The 23999-nt window shown below is 33.2% G+C and overlaps 1 protein-coding gene across 1 annotated transcript in view; it reads left to right on the top strand.

The window, feature by feature from the left end:
* Positions 1-23999, top strand: part of LOC132740739 (rho guanine nucleotide exchange factor 10-like) — a 107139-nt gene that overhangs the window by 5313 nt on the left and 77827 nt on the right. The window contains 8 exon segments of the mRNA XM_060728705.1: positions 7212-7268; positions 8714-8901; positions 11398-11544; positions 12518-12595; positions 13411-13575; positions 14638-14754; positions 19895-19987; positions 21944-22165. Of these exon segments, the coding sequence (XP_060584688.1) occupies positions 7212-7268; positions 8714-8901; positions 11398-11544; positions 12518-12595; positions 13411-13575; positions 14638-14754; positions 19895-19987; positions 21944-22165 (1067 nt within the window).

The following is a 23999-nucleotide window of genomic DNA, read 5'->3' as shown; positions in this document are numbered from 1 at the left end:
CAATGTCACCATGGGTCAATGGCAAATATGCTTATGTTTTCCTACTCTGTAAGTAGCTGACCTGAAATTTTACACAAAAGTTATAGGTCAAGACCTTTATGAAATGTTACACAAATGTAGAAAATATGTCCAGTCCCATCATGTGGTGTCCCTTTAACTACTTTCATATGATATAAAATGTAATACATTATTTGATGCCATAGTATAAATGGTCCTACATGTACAATATTTTGTTTAAGTGGCCAAAAATAAGAGTGGGAAGATACATGACTGTATAATATCAAAACTTCACAAATCTTGCTGATTGTAGTGTTTCAAGGGGGCACTTTGTTAAAGTGACATTCTTTTAACGAGTAGTTTGTATGTTGAAAACTTCCGCTTCCCAGTAAGAAAGTTTCCTATGAATTTTATAGATGTATTGTCTTAAGATAGCCAATGGAAATGAACAATTATTGACCTTGTTTTATCTCCTCTTAAGTTAAATGCCTACATTGTATTTTCATTATATGTTTGAAGGACATTTTCCTGTTACAAGTGTTATACTTATTAGACTGATAAAAAATTGCTTGTTTAATAGATATTTTTGATTTGAATATCCTGAAGGCATTTTTTATCTGACTGAGTGACTCACTGACTGACTTAATACTGTTATGCTGATTGACCAATTCACTGACTGACATGACTGGCTGATTATTAGACTGACTGCCTGATTTACTGACTGACACACTGACCGATTCACTGACTGACCAATTCACTGACTGACCAATTCACTGACTGACCAATTCACTGACTGACCAATTCACTGACTTACCGATTCACTGACTGACCAATTCACTGACTGACAGATTCACTGACTGAATATTCACAGACTGACCGATTCACCGACTGACATATTCACTGACTGACCGATTCACAGACTCACCAATTCATCTACTGACCGATTCAAAGACTCACCGATTCACTGACTGACCAATTCACAGACTGACTTATTCACTGACTGAACGATTCACTGACTGACCGATTCACTGACTGACCAACTGCCTGAAAGATTCATTGACTGACTGACTGACTCAGACTGCTCACTCTCTCTCAGGACTCCCACTTGAGCAGTGAACTTGGCTACACATTCACTCATTATATAGCAACTCACTCATTTCAACTTGCGTATCATATCAGTTGTAGCATGACATGTATATTTATTATTATGCAGCGTCATGGTTACATTTAATGTGTATAATCATGTCAGATATAATCTTTTGATACCAGTTATGAATAAAAGCACATGCTACTTTCATGATTAAAAACTGCATTTGTTATTCGATGCATTATAAATAATTTTGTTGTGTTTTAATGGTGTTGTTGTTGATGATTTTTTATTCAGAAAAACAAATGTAATATATAAATGATGGTTAATGATTAAATTGTTTTCCTAATGATGATGATGATGATGATAGTTAAGATGATGATGATGATGGTAATGATGATGATGATGATGATAGTTAAGATGATGATGATGTTGATGAAGATGATGATGATGTTGATGATGATGATAGTTAAGATGATGATGGAGATGATGGTGATGGAGATGATGAAGATGATGATGATGATGATGATGATGATAGTTAAGATGATGATGGAGATGATGGTGATGATGATGATGATGATGATGATGATGATGATGATGATAGTTAAGATGATGATGATGGAGATGATGAAGATGATGATGATGTTGATGATGATGGTAGTGATTATTTCAGATGAAAAAGATGATTTAGCAGCATCACGGTGCACTTTTATTGATATTTTCCATCCTTACTATGTTATCTTTTCACATGAATTGATGCTTATGTAACAACTCGCATACAATAATGCAACAGGTTTTATTCTTATCTGTTGATAGAAATGATATTTGAGCCGCGTCACAACAAAACCAACATAGTGTGTTTGCGACAAGCATGGATCTAGACCAGCCTGAGCATCCGCGCAGTCTGATCAGGATCCATGCTGTTCGCTTACAAACCCTATTACAAGTAGAGAAACTGATAGCGAACAGCATGGATCCTGATCAGACTGCGCGGAGGCGCAGGCTGGTCTAGATCCATGCTGGTCGCAAACCCATTATGTTAGTTTTGTCATGACACGGCTCATTTGTAACATAACATAAGACCTTCGTGGTCAATTCCTACGCATCAAAACCTGAAACTGGTCTTACTATCATTATAGCCGATATATAAAACACTACTGAAACGGATATTATTACTTCAGCAAAATTATGTCATTCACCATTATTTAATTTGTTCAAATTGATTTACATGTAAACAAAAGTGCACAGTTAATTTAGCAAAACTGTTATTGAGTTAAATTAGGAATGATTTAATGTACTGGGGCAAACTTAGAATGGCATAGAAATTTATCATACATTACATAGTGATTAAAAAATAATGCAAATTTGAAGTCATAGACATGACTTTGTATATATGAAATATATTAACAAAGTTGAAGGTAATTTATGATAAATCATACTGCAGGACTTTACATTACACAATGTAAATACATATAGGCTCTGGCTCTCAGATCGGCCAATCTAATAGGTCGAATTAATAGAACAACTGGGGATATAGAACTTAAATAGGCTGTAGTTAATGTTATAATACAGTGTTGCGTATGTTTTTGGTGTTTTGATAACAAAAGAGAAGAAAATAACAATGGACTGAAGGGATCTATAGTTATAGGCTATAGTTGAAGTTATATTATGTGCAGGATGATTGTTGTTGTTGTTGTTTTTGATGAGATCAATATATAAATTTTCTGAGTGACAGAGTATTATACCACGTAAGGAAGTTTAAGCATGAAGATTTACAGGAGAGTTTCATATGATAATAATAAAGGTACCGTATTGTATACAGTAACATATATCAATACATTTTATGTTTAATACACAAAGAGTAGGTAGGTAAAAAAATTGGCAAATATTGAGATGTTTAAAAATTGATCAAATTGTGTTTGAATTTATGTTTCAAAGTTTGAATTATTTATAACATAGTATGGATTGGAGGTACATTTTACAGGTATATTTGTCAATTTAATGAGAGTTGCTTATCAATGTCACTATTTTTTTTTTCAAATGCCTAGCTATATGAATACATGTTGTTTTTTTTTAATAAGAAAATTGGGAAATTAAAGGAGATAAAAGAAAATTTAATGTATTGTAAAATTCCTGTTAAATGTCCGTGGGGGGTGTAACATTTTCCAAATTAGGGGGGGGGGGGGGGATGCGTTTATTAAAACACAGTTTTTCCTAAATCAAAAAATCACACAGACACTTGGGGTTTGGAGCTCAAAACGCCTTTAAAATCCAAATAAAATGCATATTTGTCAATCCCAGGACATGTTCTGATCATATATATCAAAAAAACTTAATATAAGCCGTTTTGAAAAAAAATCATATTTCAACAACTATAATAATACTATAGTTGTTGAAATATGATTTTTTTTCAAAATGGCTTATATTAAGTTTTTTTGATATATATGATCAGTACATGTCCTGGGATTGACAAATATATGCATTTTATTTGGATTTTAAAGGCGTTTTGAGCTCCAAACCCCAAGTGTCTGTGAAAAATCATTGTAAATATGTTTGGTGTTATAAACAAGATTTTGTAATATTGTAAAATAGTGTTAAAGTTTAAAAGGTAATATGATACATTATTTTGTTTACTTTAAAATAAAATGGGATTGACTGAAGTATAATTGTATAAAATTATGGAGATGATTTTTTCCTGCCTGATTTAGGCATTTAATAGGAATTTTACGGTATTATAATTTCAATACAAAATTACCTTGATATGTTAGATTTGACAAAAAGGTGAATATCATTCTATAAAAAACATAGATAGTTTGGAGTATGGTAAAATTATAAGTTTTCACAACCCTTAATTGCATTTTGACATTTTTGAAAGGTTATGAAAGTTATGCCCCAGTATAGTATTATACTGTCTTATCCATAAACTTACAAAACAATGGAATGTGGAGACACATTTCTAGTTTACAAAGAAAATGTTTTGTTATATAAGAATGAAATAACTTTAATATCTGCAGTAACTAATATGACAGGAACAGTCATGATAACCTTGGAATAAGTTAGCATGTTTATTAAAAACCTACTTAAGTTTCGGGTATGCAACTTTTTCAATATCATTATAGGTATTGAAAATTGAAAAATTAAAAACTGTATTATTATAATTTAAGATCACATATAAGTATCATTCAATTTTAAAAATGAGTGGGGCAGTCTTATTATTATTTAAGTAGTTTTTTTTTTAGGTTGAACTGACCTTGACCTTAAGATGAAATGACCTTGACCTTCAAGGTCAAATTATTGAAAATTTGGTTAAATTGTCATAATTTTGTTATTTTTGTAAGGATTTGATTTATACTTGGACAAAACAAGACTGGCTACCAATTAACATATTTAATAATTTAGATATGTCCTTGACCTTTGAAATTGATCTTGACTGTCAAGGTCAAATTTATGAAATTATCTTGTTGGTTTATTTTTTATTTTTTTATAACTGGTTATAACTTTGTTATTTATGAATGGATTAACTTCATATTAAGACACAACATCTGTTAGGTCAGGACTTTCATGTATATCAAACTTAAATTGACCTTGACTCATGACCTTGACATTGAAGGTCAAACTATTTAATTTTCACTGATTATCAGCAAAAATGACTGTAACTTGGTAAATTAATTAAATCAATATATTATTTTAATACTTGGACAAAACCTTTTGGACAAGACCTTCTAAAAGGTTGACTTGACCTTGAGCTTTAAATGACCTTGATTGTCAAGGTCAAAGTATTGAATTTTTGTTAATTGTCATAATTTTGTTATTTATGTAGGGATTTGATTGATACATGGACAAAACAAAACTTAATTGTGACCAAACAGACATATGGAATAACTAAGATATGACCTTGACCTTTAAATAACTTTGACCATCAAATGATTGAATTTTGATTATATTTGTTTGACTAGACAGACCTATTAAAATAAAAAAATAAAAACTTGAATTTTCTTTTTAAAGATTTTTTTAAACTGTTTATTTGCTTGCTGTTAGAAAAAGTAAAAAAGTTGAGTGTTACCCTGGCCTGGCAGTGGCTCTTGTTATACTTATCATTGGCACTTTTCATTATTTTGAAATATATTACTAATTTAGCTCAACTTGACAGTAAAAACATGAGCATAATGTCACTTTCACTAGCTTAAATCTTGGTTAAATATGCAGCTTCATACAGCAGACAGGATTATGTGTGATAATATAACAATGTGCAATGAAAATGTCAAAGATAATGAAGGAAATATGTTTGTAAATACAAGTCAGTATGAATGCTGTTTTGATAATAAACACTAACAAATAAATCCTATGACATAAAATGTGGTAGAAAAAAAGAGTCATTTTTGAAGTTGGTTTAAACATATTTACTTAAGCTTGATTGCGAAACAAGTTCTTGCAACTTATATTAATCACTTTCGAGTCCGCTTCCTGGAACCAACCAGCACTGGTGTCATATGAAGAAACATGGTTATGACCCGAGAATGGCTCAAACCCATGATCTCTGGGTTGAGAGGCAGACACCTTAACCACTGAGCCTCCGCTCACCTTAACTTTTTGAATAGTGTACATTGTACTATATAATTATAGCTAAAAATTGTTTCTATATATTCTATATATTCAAAGTCTCTGGTGTTATTTTAAGTTTGCACATGCAACACCCAACTGGTTAGCAAAAATCATCTTTCCTGTTCCGGCACAATGTGACCTATATTGTGTTGGTGTGTCGTAAAAAATAAATGATCAGCAAATACTAACAAAGGGAAAGAAATTTTGCAAATTTTTGACATATTTTGAGCTTTATTATAAGTAATGGCTATGGAATAGATTATAATATAAATGGGTTAACATGGATTAAAGCACTAAAGTTACTCAAGTATACAACATTTTAACTTATCTAAGAACAACTTAAAAATGTTCATATACAAATCAACATTAGACAATAGTCTAGTCTATAATGCTGCTTTAAAAGTAAATATAATATTATCACTATAATATAACAACACATATAATTGTAGACACCTGGGTAACATTATGATATAATAATGATGCATGATCATGAATATTTGACACCATTTCAGAAGTACAAGTGATGCTTTGTTTTTATTATAAAATAATAAAAAAGTTTTTGTAACCAATTGTTACCATCAAAACATTATTTTTTTAAATTTTAACAGTTTTGTATTAAAGGGTTTTACTTGAATTTATACTTTGAGAAAAATATTTTACTTTGTACCAATCATGCACTGTATTTTTTTTTTACTTTTTAATTTATTTACATTTAATAACTGAAAATACATTAATTATTAGCCCATCCTGAGTATGGCTAACGAATGTGTAAACTTTTTTTTATCACTGACCCATCCCGGGAATAATCTCAATGGACAGGGGTTTTTTCAAATAAAACAGCCTTTTTTCACAAAAGTTTTGTGAAACCCGGGGGTTTAATTTAAAAAAATTCAGTTTGCCCTAAAGTATTAAATTTTTTTGTCAGAGCAAAATGTCCCTAGCTTTATCCCATCTATACTTGAACGTGACCAAACATAAAAAATGAAAAAAAGAAATTAAAAATTTTTTCAGTTTTTCCTTTATCTCAGAACTTGGGGTGAAACATGCTGTAATAAAGTCACCCCTCAGGTAAGTCGCCTCACTGGGAAATGGTAACGGCCTAAAATTCAAATACATCAGATAAACGGGTACTTTTAACAGTTTTTGGATCTTAAATGAGAAGTTTTAAAGGGGACTCGACAAGGTAATTTTACATAACAGATTTGGGTATAAAATTTGTAACTTTTTTGATCCAGTAACTTGTGGTTAAACTTTTTTAAAAATCTTTTCCCTTTACCCATTGTTTTTAGAATAATGTTTGCTTTGTGCAAAATGACCCTAAAATGAAAGGGTTTAAACATTTTTAAATTTGGATATTTGATTGCATATTATTTTTTTGTGTATTCTTTTACATATTAAAACCGTTTAAAGTGTCCCAGTTGATCTTTGTTAGAATTCCAAATTTTATGTTTTTATGCTTGTGGACCTCAGCGGAGATCTTTAACTGTTTCTGTCATTTTAATCAATATAACGTTTCTATTTTCAGATAAAGAGGGAAACCCTTTTACACAACATCATCACTTTGATGATCCTCACAAAGGAGGTTTGTTGCTTATTAGTTATTTCAAAATTCCGTAGAATTATTGATATCCTGCAAAAAGAACTTATTTGATGGTTTTGAGCACAATATGCATTATTTGTGTAAATTTAAATTTTGAAATTTTTGAAATATCAACTGTTGTTAGGACAGATTAATGGTTAAGAGATTTCAGTATCATTATGTTAAAATAAGTAATCAGTTTTCATTCTAGTTTTGTGAAAAATATTTAAAGTCCTTTCATGTAGGAAAATAATTTTAAATTTCATTTTAGCCAGAAATCTTTTAACATTTCATCCTTTATCCCCGAAAAGCTTGACTAAAGGTTTGCCTTTGCCACCCTAGTATCCGAAAGCGCTACCCAAACTTTTTTGGGTTTCCAGTTATAGGGGATAAATTTTAAAAATGAAACGATACATACGATACCGAACTCGTGAAACGAACGGTAAATTTTACATACCCAACCATACTTTAAGGTATTTTGAGCGGCCTATTTTTTATGTATTCATTTTTGCTATAGGGATTTTGTTTAAATTTTTTTTATAAAGAAATTTAAAAATTTCATTCAAGTTTTTTGGAAATGCTTAATATTATTCTATATTCCTTGACAGTCCGGGTTTAAGGGGTCAAATAAGAAAAAAAAGTTTTCAGTTGTTGTAAATTGTGTTTCAGTCTCAGGTGTTTTATTAAATTACTGGTATTTTCACCTTTCCCAAGGCAAAACAATTGGCAATAAATGCAAACACCACCTCCTTCTTTGATCGAGACCCCACCATAATATTGTTGACATCAGCAACAACATGTATAAAATTCGAATATTTTAATGAATATTGCAGAAATGTTTAATAGCAAGTAACAATAAATTTTGGGAATAAAAACCGAGTAATACATCAAAAAGTGATCAACAAATGCTGTATCAAGTATTTGAATTTATGCAGCATGTTAATATAATGGTTTTTGTAAATACGAATATCGCTGCTACCACGTGCACTCGGTAGTGATCTCCCTTGACTTGCACTACGGACATATTTCGCATTCTTTTTGTGATATTATTGATGTAAATAAACGTTAATTTTATTCATTTTCCTTTGTTTTTTTTTGTAAATGTTCTTTGCTTTTAATTTTGAAAATACCGTTAAAAATACCGGTACTTTTTGAAACGGTATGTACCGGTAAATTATGAAACGGTCTTCGGTACGTTCTAAGTACTGGTTGTCGGTATCCAACCCTAGGTATGTACCGGTAAATTATGAAACGGTCTTCGGTACGGTCTAAGTACCGGTTATCGGTATCCAACCCTAGTCTCAGACCAGGCTAACTGTTGGCTGACCATCTTGGTATCACCTAACCTGATAATGGACTCTGACACTTCCAAAATTGGAAACTACAAAAAAACTTCATGCCATATGATTTGTGAGTTTTACAGTGTGTATGTATTTTATATTTGCCAGCTATACCTGAGGCTGAGAACGAGGCGATGGGCCACTTTAACCCATTTACCATGGATAGTGACGACTCTGGTTCCGGCAGCAGCTGTTTTACAGATTCTACATTTGATAGTTTCTCGAATTCGGACGATGACACAGAAATCTTTTCCCCGGATAAGCCTCTTCCTCCTAAACCAAAAAAAGACCACCAGGTTATTAATGCTAAACCATAACATATGTTCACATAATTGAGCCGCGCCATGACAAAACCAACGTAATGCTTGCGACCAGCATGGATCCAGACCAGCCTGCGCATCCGCGCTGTCTGATCAGGATCCATGCTTACAAACCCTATTACAAGTAGAGAAGCTGATAGCAAACAGCATGGATCCTGATCAAACTGCACGGATGCGCAGGCTTGTCTGGATCCATGCTGGTTGCAAACCCATTATGTTGGTTTTGTCATGACACGGCTCAATTATCGTCTCCTCAGTGCAAAAACAGGTTAACTCCTATTTAATATAATAGCAGTTAACCCATTACTGTATTAAGGTGACAATAATTATGTTAAACAGATATTTCCATTTTTAGCTTGACTATTTGAAAAATAGGGAGAGCTGTTGTACTCACCCAGGTAATGGCATTGGTGTCATTCTTAATGGTTAGTTTTTGTGTGCATGTTAGTATCTCCAAAACTGCAGAAGGGAAGGTGTGAATGTTTTCAACAGAAAACATGCCATAATTAATGACCAATAAATTGTGAAATAAAAGACTGATATTCATTATCAAAATATTGTTACTAAAACAAACTTACATAATTATTTATTAAGTAGGAAAGGAATATTTCAAAGAAATGACACTTCATTTTAGATAGTTATATTTAACCTTCAAATTATTTCAGTTTATAATTATAATGAATAATAAGGGAGATATCAATCACAAACTTTATTTTTTGATCAAAATACTCTTCAAAAAGAAGGACGATGGTAAACAATTTAGTTTGATTTAAATGACACTTGGTTGTATATAAAAACTTTTGATATAAGGAACTTATTCACTATATGCTCACACTTGAACACTGGATTTAAGAAACAGATATTTATACCCCCACCACAAAATATGGGGGGGGGGGGTCTATAAGGGATTCGCTTTGTTGCGTCTGTCAGTTGGTCGGTTGGTCAGTCGGTTCGTCCGTCTCCATTTTCGTGTCTGCTCTATAAATCCTATACCAATTGAAAGATTTTCTTCAAACTTGGCTCAAATGTTTACCTCAACAAGGGGATGTGCAGAACCCATGCCCATGTGTCAGCCCTAGGTCAGGGTCACAATTGAAGGTCAAATGTCAAACAATCAAATATTAGACAGTATGTCGTGTCCGCTCTGTAAGTCCTACACTAATTGAAAGATTTTCTTCAAACTTGGCTCAAATGTTCACCTCAACAAGGGTATGTGCAGAACCCATGTTGCCCATGTGTCAGCTGAAGGTCAAGGTCACAATTGAAGGTCAAAAATCAAACAGTCAAATATTAGACAGTATGTCGTGTCCGCTCTGCAAGTCCTACACTAATTGAAATATTTTCTTCAATCTTGTCTCAAATGTTCACCTTAACAAGGGGATGTGCAGAACCCATGTCACCCTTTTGCCGGCTTAAGGTCAAGGTCACACTTGAAGGTAAAAAATTGACTTAGAAAATATTCTTAATTTTTAATATGTATTTGAATATTTCTGAAACTAGTAAAGGTATTTGCTTGAAACTTAAAATATATATGAAGTGTCACAATTAAGATATGCTGGTCAAGTTTCATAAGTCTGTATTGCATTTTAATAAAGTTATGCCCCTTTTTAAGACTTCAAATTTACATACAATCAAATATTAGACAATATGTCGTGTCCGCTCTATAAATCCTATGCCAATGGAAGAATTTTCTTCAAACTTTACTCAAATGTTCACCTCAACAAGGTTATGTGCAGAATCCATGTTACTTTTGTGCCGGCTAAAGGTCAAGGTCACACTTGAAGGTCAAAAATTGACTTAGAAAATGTTCTTAAATTTTAACATGTATTTGAATATTTCTGAAACTAGTAAAGGTATTTGCTTGAAACTTAAAATATATATGAAGTGTCACAATTAAGATATGCTGGTCAAGTTTCATAACTCTGTATTGCATTTTAACAAAGTTATGCCCCTTTTTAAGTCTCTAAATTTACATATAATCAATATTAGACAATATGTTGTGTCCGCTCTATAAATTCTATACTAATGGAAGGATTTTCTTCAAACTTTATTCAAATGTTCACCCCAACTCACTGGGCAATGTGCAGAACTCATCTTACCCTTGTGCCGGCTTAAGGTCAAGGCCACACTTGAAGGTCAAAAATTGACTTAGAAAATGTTTAGTTAATAATACATTGGGAAAATGAAAGATTATTTGTAACTGTTTCGAACATGATTTAACAGTATATTTTTATACTATTACCAGTACAATTATTCTTTTTTTCACCAGAGATAATTTCTTTTTATGTATATGTATTTGTGCCACTAAAGTTATTCCCTTAACCACCTTTCCAAGTCGTCTTTTGTAAAGGACATTGGTGGGGGTATGAATCGCATTCAGCGATAGTTCTAGTTAAAGAGAGATTTAGAATTTGCTATAACATAATAAGCTTACTTAAAGCACATTTCTTAAACTTTTTCTTTAATTTACAGTTGAAAGATTTGGCTCACAAAGTGTTACCAGGACATCCAAAGAAGGAAAGTGACGAAGGACATCCTGTCATAGAAAAAGTGAGGTTGAATCGACATCGAGCCCCACCAGCTTTACCAGCTAGTTCCGGTAATATCGACCAGAATCAGGTATCAAAAGACTAGAAGGCTTTTACATGTGTTTCTTAATTGTACCTATATCACCAAATATCAACCAATACTCATTAGTTGCAGGAAGCAGACGTGGGTTCAAATAAGTACAGTAGTTTATAAGCGTACAAATAAGCTTCAAATCACCAATGTCATTTTATGAAACATGGCTGTGACCACAGTGGGGGACCAATGACACTGGGAGGTGACTAATGATTAAGTTGGCTGCCTCTCAACCCAGTGATCTTGGGTTCATGCCCTACAGAGGTCACGGCTCTTTATCTACTATGATAAAAATGGTTCATGAAGAACACCATTTATCAAGATATGTTTAGCTATGTTTTTTTAAGAATTTATTTGAGTTTGATCCTTTAGATAGCTATAAGTTTATAGACACACACTTTGGAATCCATTTTTGGAACTAACCAGTACTGAGCAGTGAGTGTAATGTTTCTTACTCAACGAAACAAAGACTTGCCCCTGATGGGGTTTGAACTTTAGTGGTTCAAGATCATTAGATTACTAGTCCGATGGGTTAACAACTCCGCCATGTTACCTTATGTTTAACTTAATTTAATGTCTTTATTTGATAGGATCATAGAAATATGGCATCACACATGATGTTATCATTTCATATAACAGATTATTTTCTTTACCAGGGGCGTCCGTGGCCGAGTGGTTAAGGTCGTTGACTTCAAACTACTTGCCCCTCACCACTATGGGTTCGAATCCTGACAGGGACTTTGGATTCTTTCATGTGAGGAAGCTATCCAGCTAGCTCACGGAACGTCGGTGGTTTTACTCAGGTGCCCGTTCGTGCCTGAAATAATGCACGGAAGGGCACAAGAGGTCTTTCTCCACCAGTAAAGCTGGAAAGTCGCCAAATGACCTATACTGTGTCGGTGTGACGTAAAACCCAATCAAACACACAAAAACTTCTTTACCATGTTAAACGTGCATGTTATTATTTCAGGTGAAATTAAGGGGAGTCTTACAAAGTTTGATTGACAGTGAAAGAAATTACATAGCATCTCTTGAAAGACTGACAAATGTAAGTACTTTATTTTTCTATACATACGTCTCCTAGCTTAACTCAATAGGTAGAGCATCATATTTGTAATCCAGGGGTCAAATTGGTTCTGTCCTCTGGCAAAGTGAAATTTTTCTAGGGCAACTGATGTAGGACATTGAGTCTAATTGTAATATGAGCCGCGCCATGACAAAACCAACATAATGGGTTTGCGACCAGCATGGATCCAGACCAGCCTGCGCATCCGTGCAGTCTGATCAGGATCCATGCTGTTTGCTTACATACTCTTTAACAAGTAGAGAAACTGATAGCGAACAGCATGGATCCTGATCAGACTGCGCGGATGCGCAGGCTGGTCTGGATCCATGCTGGTCGCAAACCCATTATGTTGGTTTTGTCGTGACGCGGCTCATATGTCTTTCACAGCTGATTCAGAAATCATGTAGGATCAGAAGTTAGTCACTTGCAGAGAAATTACTGGTGATTACTGCTTAGTCATCTAGGAAAGTCCGTTAGGTGGACTCCAGACTGCTGTGATATGACCAAAATGTGTTAAAATTGGCTTAATGGGGAAAAAAATTGATATACACTTAAAGGGGCATCTTTAAGCTTTACAATGCAGCATGTTAACCTTTAATAGTCCTTAAAAATTTCTTTTTAATGCACTAGATTTAAAAAAACAAATTGAAAATTTGAAGCTTTTTTCATCAAAATAATAACGGTCACTGAATAGTGAATAATACTGTAATCATTTTTTCCATATGGCTGGGGTTTGACACCAACTAGGAAGGCTTGATGAATTACAAAGTTCACTTATGTTTTCGATGTCTTTCTAGGATTACAGGGAACCCATTTTGGGACATGTTAAGAAAGCAGAGGTGAAGGTCACATTCCAGAAGGTGGAAGAGATAGCGTCCATACATAAAATGTTTCAGATTGAATTCTCTGAGAAACTGAAAAATTGGAACACTGATGAAAAAATAGGCAGCATATTTCATGTGGTAAAAAATCTCTCAAGTTTGAAACTAGATAATCATCATGTTGAAACCATTTTCATACCAAAATAACTTTTAAAGTCTTACTTCAGTTGACTTGTATTTCTCTTGTTTACACTGTTTACAAAAACTACATGATGGTTATGAATATTTATCAGTGGAATTCAATTATGATAAAATCTTTATTTATAGAAGGTGTCATACAAAGTTTAAACAGTAAGAAAGTATTCTTATTTTCAGTTTGGCCTTTTGATTTAACAATAACATAGAGAAAAAATAATTATATGATTTAAACACTATGCTAATGGAACGCGTCAGACTAGTAATCTAAGGATTACTGGTTGCGTGGGTTCAAACCCCTTCTTGGGCAACCCGTTATTTCCTTGAGCAAGGAACTTTACAACCATTGCTTAGTACTGGTTGCTTCCAGGAATGGATTCGAAAGTGTTTTATAAACTTATAGCTTCCAATACTATCAAAATAAAATAAATGAGCCTTGTCATGACAAAACCAACGTAATGCGTTTGCGACCAGCATGGATCCAGACCAGCCTGCGCATCCACGCAGTCTGATCAGGATCCATGCTTTTCGCTTACAAACGGTATAACAAGTAGAGAAACTGATAGCAAACAGCATGGATCCTGATCAGACTGCGCAGATGCGCAGGCTGGTCTGGATCCATGCTGGTAGCAAACCCATTATGTTGGTTTTGTCGTAACACGGCTCAAATGAGTATGAACTAATGGAACCGGCAGTTGTCAGTTGGACACCAACATGAGGCTGTTAATCTAGTTAGTAGTTGTTTGTCTAGTTATAGTATTTCCTAAGTAGAAGAAAAGACCTGAATTAAAATTTCTCTGAAGTGATAGCACAATTACAAATACATAGATATTTCAGAAATTCAGAAACAATTGGAATTCTAAACAAAGGAAAAACTTCATGACAAGATTTTCATGTTATAGGAATATTATGACGGTACATTATTTATGTTTTCTTATTATGTGTAACAAGGTAGAATATTTGTATATGTTTTGCTTGGATTAATGCTGTTTTATCTGATGAATTCAGTTCTCACAGCGGATGGTGATTGATATATACAGTGAGTACGTGAACAACTATGAAGCTGCTAGCGAAATTATTCGGGAAATGGAAAACTCCAAACAAGCTTTTAAGGAATTGCTTAAAGTGAGTCAAAACTAATTTTCATCTGGTAAATTGTTTTGAATATTAAAAACTGTGTTTATCAACAGCCATCTATCCTTTATTTTAAAAGGTCCTTTATTGCAAAAGAGTTTAAGTATCAACTAAGCTGTCCTTTATTTATACTATTCGCTGTCGTAACTTATGTTTTTTGGAACTAATATTCATATAGACATATAGTAGGCAAAATTAAAACTGTCTGACAGAATTTCATTAAACTTAGCATGTTGTTAGAATATGATAACAATAACATTTTAAGAGAAAAAAAATTGGGGGTCACTGTTCTTGTTTTTGAGTTACCTGCCCCTGAATCGGACCGTTTTGTGTGTTGTTTTCCTTCTTCTCTGAACCTGTGCTATTTTCCTTAAACCTATTTTGACTTATTAGTCCCCTACCGGTTTAACCGGAGGGGACTTTAGGTTTACCCTCCGTCCGTCTGTCCGTCTGTCTGTCTGTCTGTCCGTCTGTCAGTCCGTCAGTCCGTCCGTCCACAAAACTGGATCCCGCGATAACGCAAAAAGTACTGAAAATATTTTTATGAAACTTGATATATGGATAGATGGCAGTATGGAGATTATGCACCTCTTTTTTTTTTCTTCCTATGTTGAAAATTCTGGTTGCTATGGCAACAAATAGTCTGAAAATATGGCAAATTTAACACATAAACTGGATCCAGTGATAACTCAAAAAGTACTGAAAATATTTTTATGAAACTTGAAATATGGGTAGATGGCAGTCTGGAGATTATGCACATCTTTTTCTTTTCTTCCTATGTTGAAAATTCTGGTTGCTATGGCAACAAATAGCCTGAATTTCAAGATTTCTGATTTAAATTTTTCAGCTTTTTCACTATATGTTCTTTATTTCTTAAGGTGTTTACTTCAAACTTTAAATATAAGTTCCTGGTCATCAACCATTCATATGTGACAAGGTTTATAACTCTAGCACAAAAAATATCAATATTACCTCCCTTGAACTTAGATTTTTTAGGGGAAAAAATGTTGTCTTTTTTAAATAACTTCTTTATTTCCTAATGTATCTACTTCAAACTTCATATATATGTTTCTTATTATCACTCGACATTTTTGAGAAGGTTAAATACTCTAGCAAGACTATTTCCAGAATTATGTCCCCCTTGAACTTAGATTTTTTTCGAGAAACTGGTATTTTCACTCCAACTTCTTCATTCCTTATAGGATTTACTTTAAAATCCCACATCGTAATAATATGACAAGGTTGTATAAACATAATTTCCTTACTAAGCATGGAAACTTAACACATTACTGTGATATAGACAAACTTATTTTATTATGTTTTGTGATCGATATTTTCAAATACAGACTTCATCCTCAAATTCATTATAAATGGCAATACACAGGAGTGTATGACAATTAAAGAACTTTTTGAGGGACCGGTAGGGGACTACTGTATTGCCCGCAATACTATCAAATGCTTGTTTTTAAAGAACTTTAAGTCCCAATTGAAACTGAAAAATTGTAACAGAAATGATTTATTGAATTGCATGTTATTGTGTCGCCTTGAAAAGGTGACATATAGGGGTTACTTTTGTCGGCGGTGTCGGCGACGGCGGCGTCGGCGTCGTTGTCGTTGTCGGCGTCGGCGTCCGCTAAAGCTTGTCCGGAGCATAACTCAGTCACTATAAGTCTGATTGACTTCAAACTTGGTATGCATGCTTCTTTCAATAACCCGAAGTGCAGTGCACAATGACCGGTACTCTGCAGTTCTTATTTTTTGAGTAATTGCCCTTTGTTAATTTTCATACTTTAATTTTGTCCGGGCCATTTCTCTTCAACTAAAAAAAATATGGACTTGAAACTTCATAGAATGATAGATCTCATTAAGAAGAAATGCAGTGCACAAGAACCAGTACTCTGCACTTCCTTTTTATATACGCCCGTTTGAAAAACGGGACGTATTATGGGAACGCCCCTGGCGGGGCGGTCGGTCGGGCGGGCGGCGGTCGGGCGGGCGGGCTGGCGGCGTCCAATTTTGTCCGGAGCATATCTCCTACATGTATGGAGGGATTTTAATGAAACTTCATAGAAATGTTCACCACTATGAGGAGCAGTGTCGCGCACATGAACCAGGTCTCTAGGTCAAAGGTCAAGGTCACACTTAGAGCTCATTGAAAAATGCTTGTCCGGAGCAAAACTTCCACATGTATAGAGGGATTTCAATATTACTTGGCACATATGTTCACCATTGTGAGGCGGAGTGTCGCGTGCAAGATTCAGGTCCTTGCGACCAAGGTCAAGGTCACACATAGAGGTCAAAGTTCAGATAAAAATATGAAGATGTGTATATGGACCATTTAGTCATCATTTATTGAGGGATTGTAACACAAAATGGTCATTATCAAGACTATGGCTGTGATACATATAATTTAGGTCAATATATACAAGGTCAAGGTCACTAAAGATGATGAAATATCCAGATTTTGTAAATAGAATTTAATCAAAGGGAGACAACAAAGTTATTACTTTGTTCATAAATGACTTACACAATTACTCCCTTGATCTATTTTCACTTTCAATTCTAAAAATAGAATTTAATCAAAGGGCATGAAATAATCCTCTTTCTTGGACTTGAGTATGTTCTAAAGAATGTAACATTTATTTACACATGTTTCATTCATTGGTCAAGATTCTTAACTGTGATAACTATGGTGTTTCTGTAGACTTGGTATTTGTTCATAAAGATCATACAGTAATTACCTTATCAAATGTAAATACTTTCTCATAGAAATTTAATTATATTTTAATTTTCAAGTAAATATCAGTTCAGCTCATTCAAAGATTAAGAATTGTAATGAAATGTATTTCCCTAGAATAAAATCTTAAATCAGAATTTTTTAGTTATTAAATTACATGTACTTTTTATACGCCCGTTTAAAAAAAAGATAAAAATATGAAGATGTGTATAGGGACGATTTAATCATCATTTATTGAGGGATTGTAACACAAATTGTCATTATAATGACTACGGCTGTGACACATGTACTTTAGGTCAATATATGCAAGGTCAAGGTCACTAAAGATGGTGAAATATCCAGATTTTGTCTGGAGCATATCTCCTACATGTATGGAAGAATTTTTATAATACTTTATGGAAATGTTCACCACCATGATATGTATTGCTCCATGCATGATCCAGGTCTCCAGGTCAAAGGTCAAGGTCACACTTAGAGCTCATTGAAAAACGCTTGTCCGGAGCAAAACTTCTACATTCATAGGGGGTTTTCAATATAACTTGGCACAAATGTTCACCATTGTGAGGCTGAGTGTCGCATGCAAAATTCAGATCCCTGCGACCAAAGTCAAGGTTACACATAGAGGTCAAAGTTCAGATAAAAATTTGAAGATGGTTATAGGGACCATTTAGTCATCATTTATTGATGGATTGTAGCACAAATGGTAACTATCATGACTACAGGTGTTACACATTTAATTTAAATTAATATTTGCAAGGTCAAGGTCACTGGAGATGATTAAATATCCAGATGTTGTCCGGAGCATATTTTCTACATGCATGGAGGAATTTTAATGTTACTTTTATAGAATTGTTCACCACCATGAGACGTAGTGCCCTGCACATAAACCAAGTCTCTAGGTCAAAGGTGAAGGTCACAGTTAGAGCTCATAGAAAAACACTTGTCTGGAGCAAAACTTCTACATGCATAGAGGGATTTCAATATAATTTGGCACAAATGTTCATCATTGTGAGGCTGAGTGCCGTGCATAAAATTCAGGTCCCTGCGACCAAGGTCAAGGTCACACATTCTGTGCATATCTTCCCTATTGATTTGTTTTAAGGTTCATTTAACAACACAGTGCCAAGAATAAAAACTTGCTTGCTAGATAACACTTATCCATAATGCCCCCATCTCCATCTAAAGCTTTTTCGTAAACGGGCGTATTTTGTGACTATGGCACCCTTGTTGAGTTATTGCCCTTTGTTAATTTTCATACTTTATTTTTGTCCGGGCCATTTCTCCTAATGTATAAAAGCCATGGACTTGAAACTTCATAGGATGATAGGTCTCATTAAGAAGAAGTGCAGTGCACAAGAACTGGTACTCTGCATTTCTTATTTTTTGAGTTATTGCCCTTTGTTTATTTTCATACTTAATTTTTGTCCAGGCCATTTCTCTGAAAGTATAAAAGTTATGGACTTGAAACTTCATAGGATGATAGATCTCATTAAAAAGAAGTGCAGTGCATAAGAAATGATACTCAGCATTTCTTATTTTTGAGTTATTGCCCTTTGTTGCTTTTCTTACTTTATTTTGTCCTGGTCATTTTTCCTCAAGTATGAAAGCTATGGACTTGAAACATCATAGAATGATAGATCTTATTGATAAGAAGTGCAGTGTACAGAAACTGCTGCTCTGCACTTATTAATTTTTTAGTTATTGCCCTTTGTTATTTTTCATATTTCATTTTTGTCCTGGCCATTTCCCCTAAACTACATTGTTCACAAGGCGACACATCCGACTCGCGGAGTTCTAGTTGATGTATCATTTCAATAATTTTATCTGGATATAATTTGAATAACTTACTGGTGAACTATTGGTTAATTATGTCAATGATATAATATTGAATGACAGAATATTTATATTCTAAGGTTTAATTAATATTGCTAATGTTTTTAAATGTTTACATGATTAACTAGATAGAATAGAGGTTTTTATAGAGTAGCTTAGTTTTTGCTATGCTGGATTAGATCCCTTGTGTGCTACTTTAAATGTGCTACATAGTTTAGATGAGCGGAGTTCTAGTTACACATTGGGATCAACAATTAAAAGAAAAACATAATCAAGAAGTAAAAATAAGATTATGTAGAGGTATGTATAAGTTATCTGCCCTTGAAATGACCTCATATACATGTAAGTAAAATAATTCTAATTCAAGGGCATATAACTCAACACCCAACTTTTTTTCGCTTAAAATGTTTCTGTCATCATATTCTAACAACATGCAAAGTTTTTAGAAATTTTATTTTTGCTTGAATGTCTATATGAAAACTCCTGAAAAAAAAAATCGGAAATGATTTTTAACAAGAAAGAAAGCATTAAATGGTTATAATTATGTTTTATATTATGCAGAAGAAACAGATGGAGAGTGCTGACAGGTTATCTCTACCAGGACTGATGCTTAAACCTGTACAGAGATTTCCACAGTTTATCATGATTATAAAGGTATGTAACTAAACTCCACCACAGTTTATCATGATTATAAAGGTATGTTACTAAACTCTACCACAGTTTATCGTGATTATAACATGTATAAAGGTATGTTACTTAACTTTACCACAGTTTATCATGATTATAAAGGTATGTTACTAAACTCTACCACAGTTTATCATGATTATAAAGGTATGTTACTTAACTTTACCACAGTTTATCATGATTATAACATGTATAAAGGTATGTTACTTACCTTTACCACAGTTTATCATGATTATAAAGGTATGTTACTAAACTCTACCATAGTTTATCATGATTATAAAGGTATGTTACTTAACTTTACCACAGTTTATCATGATTATAAAGGTATGTTACTAAGCTCTACCACAGTTTATCGTGATTATAAAGGTATGTTACTCAACTCTACCACAGTTTATCTAATTATAAAGGTATGTTACTAAACTCTACCACAGTTTATCATGATTATAAAGGTATGTTACTAAACTCTACCACAGTTTATCATGATTATAAAGGTATGTTACTAAACTCTACCACAGTTTATTATGATTATAAAGGAATGTTACTAAACTCTACCACAGTTTATAATGATTATAAAGGTATGTTACTAAACTCTACCACAGTTTATCGTGATTATAAAGGTATGTTACTCAACTCTACCACAGTTTATCTAATTATAAAGGTATGTTACTAAACTCTACCACATTTTATTATGATTATAAAGGTATGTTACAAAACTCTACCACAGTTTATTATAATTATAAAGGTATGTTACTAAAACTCTACCACAGTTTATCATGATTATAAAGGTATGTTACTAAACTCTACCACAGTTTATCGTGATTATAAAGGTATGTTACTCAACTCTACCACAGTTTATCTAATTATAAAGGTATGTTACTAAACTCTACCACATTTTATTATGATTATAAAGGTATGTTACAAAACTCTACCACAGTTTATTATAATTATAAAGGTATGTTACTAAACTCTACCATAGTTTCTCATGATTATAAAGGTATGTTACTAAACTCCACCACAGTTTATCATGATTAGAAAGGTATGTTACTAAACTCCACCACAGTTTATCATGATTGTAAAGATATGTTACTAAACTTTATCACAGTTTATCATGATTAGAAAGGTATGTTACTAAACTCTACCACAGTTTATCATGATTATAAAGGTATGTTACTAAACTCTACCACAGTTTATCATGATTATAAAGGTATGTTACTAAACTCTACCACAGTTTATCATGATTATAAAGGTATGTTACTAAACTCTACCACAGTTTATCATGATTATAAAGGTATGTTACTAAACTCTACCACAGTTTATCATGATTATAAAGGTATGTTACTAAACTCTACCACAGTTTATTATGATTATGAAGGAATGTTACTAAACTCTACCACAGTTAATCATGATTATAAAGGTATGTTATTAAACTTTATCTACGAGGTGCACATTAAGTCTTGAAGAGCATCTTTGGTATTTTAATAGTCTTCATAAGAAATTGAGATGATAATGTGTTAGGATACTTGTTGTAAAATAAACTGTTTTTATGACACTCCGGACTACCACTGTGGGTACGAATCCTGCCAAGGATATTACATTACAATCATTCCTTTACTAACTAAAGGCCTCAGAAGAGCTTTCATTTTTATTTCTTAAAAACTTTTTTATTTTTTGACATATTGTTTCAGTTTCCGAAATTGACACAATTTCCATGCATATCGTTTTCTTCTTCAGCTCTTTTGTTAATTGGTATTATTATAGTAAATTAGTATTTTGTATGAAAGTCAAAATACCACTTTGTTTAAATTAAGGTTACTTTTATAACACAACAAATTAAAAAAAATATGGATTTATAAAGCATTATGCGACTCTAAAAGATGGCTTAGGGAAAATACCAAAATTATATATTGAAATTTGAAACTATTTTAGGATTTGTTGAAATACAGTCCGAGAGATCATCATGACCGGGAACCATTACAGGAAGCCGTGACCTGGATAGAGAATGTGGCGCACCAGCTGAATGAGCGGAAGCGTCAGAGTGAGCAGTACTATCACGGCCAACAGATAGTGAACAAGCTTTCTGCACGAATGCACCCAGTTGAAAAAAATATTTACCTTATACGTCAAGATGATATGGAACAAATATCCCAGGTATATATAAACATTATCTTTGTCTAAGGGATATTTTATGTATTTTGACTTTCATTACTTTGTGTTAATAAGTGCATTTATTACAGAACCTAACACCAGAGCGAAGATACAGGATAGAGCGAAGGCAGTCTTTAACGATGTTTTCAGGAGTTTTCATATAGACAAAATTATAGGCAAAATTAAAACTGTTCTATAGAATTTCTTTTTAAAGTTGGCATGTTGTCAGAATATGATAACAGAAACATTTAAAGCAAAAAAAAATTGGGGTCACCTTTCTCGTTTTTGACTTATCTGCCCCTGAATCAGAATGTTCTACTTATTTTAGGTCATTTAAAGGGCAGATAACTTATACATACTCATTGTAAATGAATTCTTGTTTTTTACTTCCAGATAATGTTTTTCTTTTTATTGTTGAATACAATACATAATTACATGCAATTCCTTATATTGTTTCTGTTAATTTTTTTCAATGAAAATAAAGGTACTTTAAATTTATAAAAAGTAGGCCAATTTTTAAGAAAAAATGCACAGGTTAAGAGAAGAAGTGGAAAAATACTATGCTCTTTAACTTTGTTCTTGAAATTTTGCTTATTGACTGAGACAAATGTAAGCTTCATGAAAATAAGAAGAAAAAAATGTATTGTTTTGCTTCATTGTAAATTCTCTGCCTTTGAATTAAACGAAAAAGTCCAATTCAAGGGCAGATAACTTGAAAATGAGGTTGGTGACCCTAATTTTTTTTTTTTCGTTTAAAATGTTTCTGTTATCACATGCCAAATTCTATTGAACAGTTTTAATATTGTCTATATGAAAACTCCGGGAAACGTCTTTAAATGATTAAACAGGTAGCATTCAGACAAACTGACTGCTCGTAAATTTTAGTGTCTTCATTCTGAAATCCCTTGCCCTACAAATGGACTGTTCTAAGTCAAATATAGGGCAAATCTATTATATAGAATTTAGGGTAATTACTTTTCTGTTATTTGATGATATATAAATATTTCTCATGTATGCTTACAGACAGAAAAGGGAAACTGTGTAACTTCTTCAAATACTCATTACAGTCTTTGAACACATGCATTGTAGGCGCAACAGATATAATGTCTGCAAATTTAATCAGTTGCCCATGGAGATATTTCTAGGTTTGTGAGCAAAATAAAATATTTCAAGGGTGTAATGGAACATTCACCCTCATGGCACATAATGAGTTCGTGAGCTTATTTCAAGGGGCTAATGGAACACTCACCCTCATGACACGTAATGAGTTTGTGAGCTTATTTCAAGGGGCTAATGGAACACTCACCCTCATGCCACGTTATGAGTTTGTGAGCTTATTTCTAGGGGCTAATGGAACACTCACCCTCATGACACGTAAGGAGTTTGTGAGCTTATTTCAAGGGGCTAATGGAACACTCACCCTCATGACACATAATGAGTTTGTGAGCAAATAAAATTGTATTTCAAGGGTGTAACACAACACTGCCTTCATGGCACAGCATGGACTGCAACACAAAGTGATTTATTTAATATGTGTCACAATGGCCATCTCCAGAAATGAAGACAGAAAGAACTGTTTATTAAAACTTTTTTTCAACAGACACAAAATAGACTGCTTTTATTTTTGGAAAATGTTCATCGGCATTGTTTTACTACAAAGAGGTAGTTGTGCTTACTTACCTATTTCAAGTACACTGAATTCATTTTTAGCTCTTCCATTGCTGTACTTGACTCAAAATTGCAGCCATTTTTTTTTTAATTTTTACTTTAATTCACCCACAAGGAAGAAAAAACACATCTTTTTGAAATTCAATTAAAAGTTTTGCTTATTTTAGTC

This window comes from Ruditapes philippinarum, unplaced genomic scaffold, assembly GCF_026571515.1.
Source record: "Ruditapes philippinarum isolate M1 unplaced genomic scaffold, ASM2657151v2 ctg1721_1_1_1_1, whole genome shotgun sequence".
In the NCBI taxonomy this organism is placed as follows: Eukaryota; Metazoa; Mollusca; class Bivalvia; order Venerida; family Veneridae; genus Ruditapes; species Ruditapes philippinarum.
This window is presented reverse-complemented; position numbering and strand designations above follow the sequence as displayed.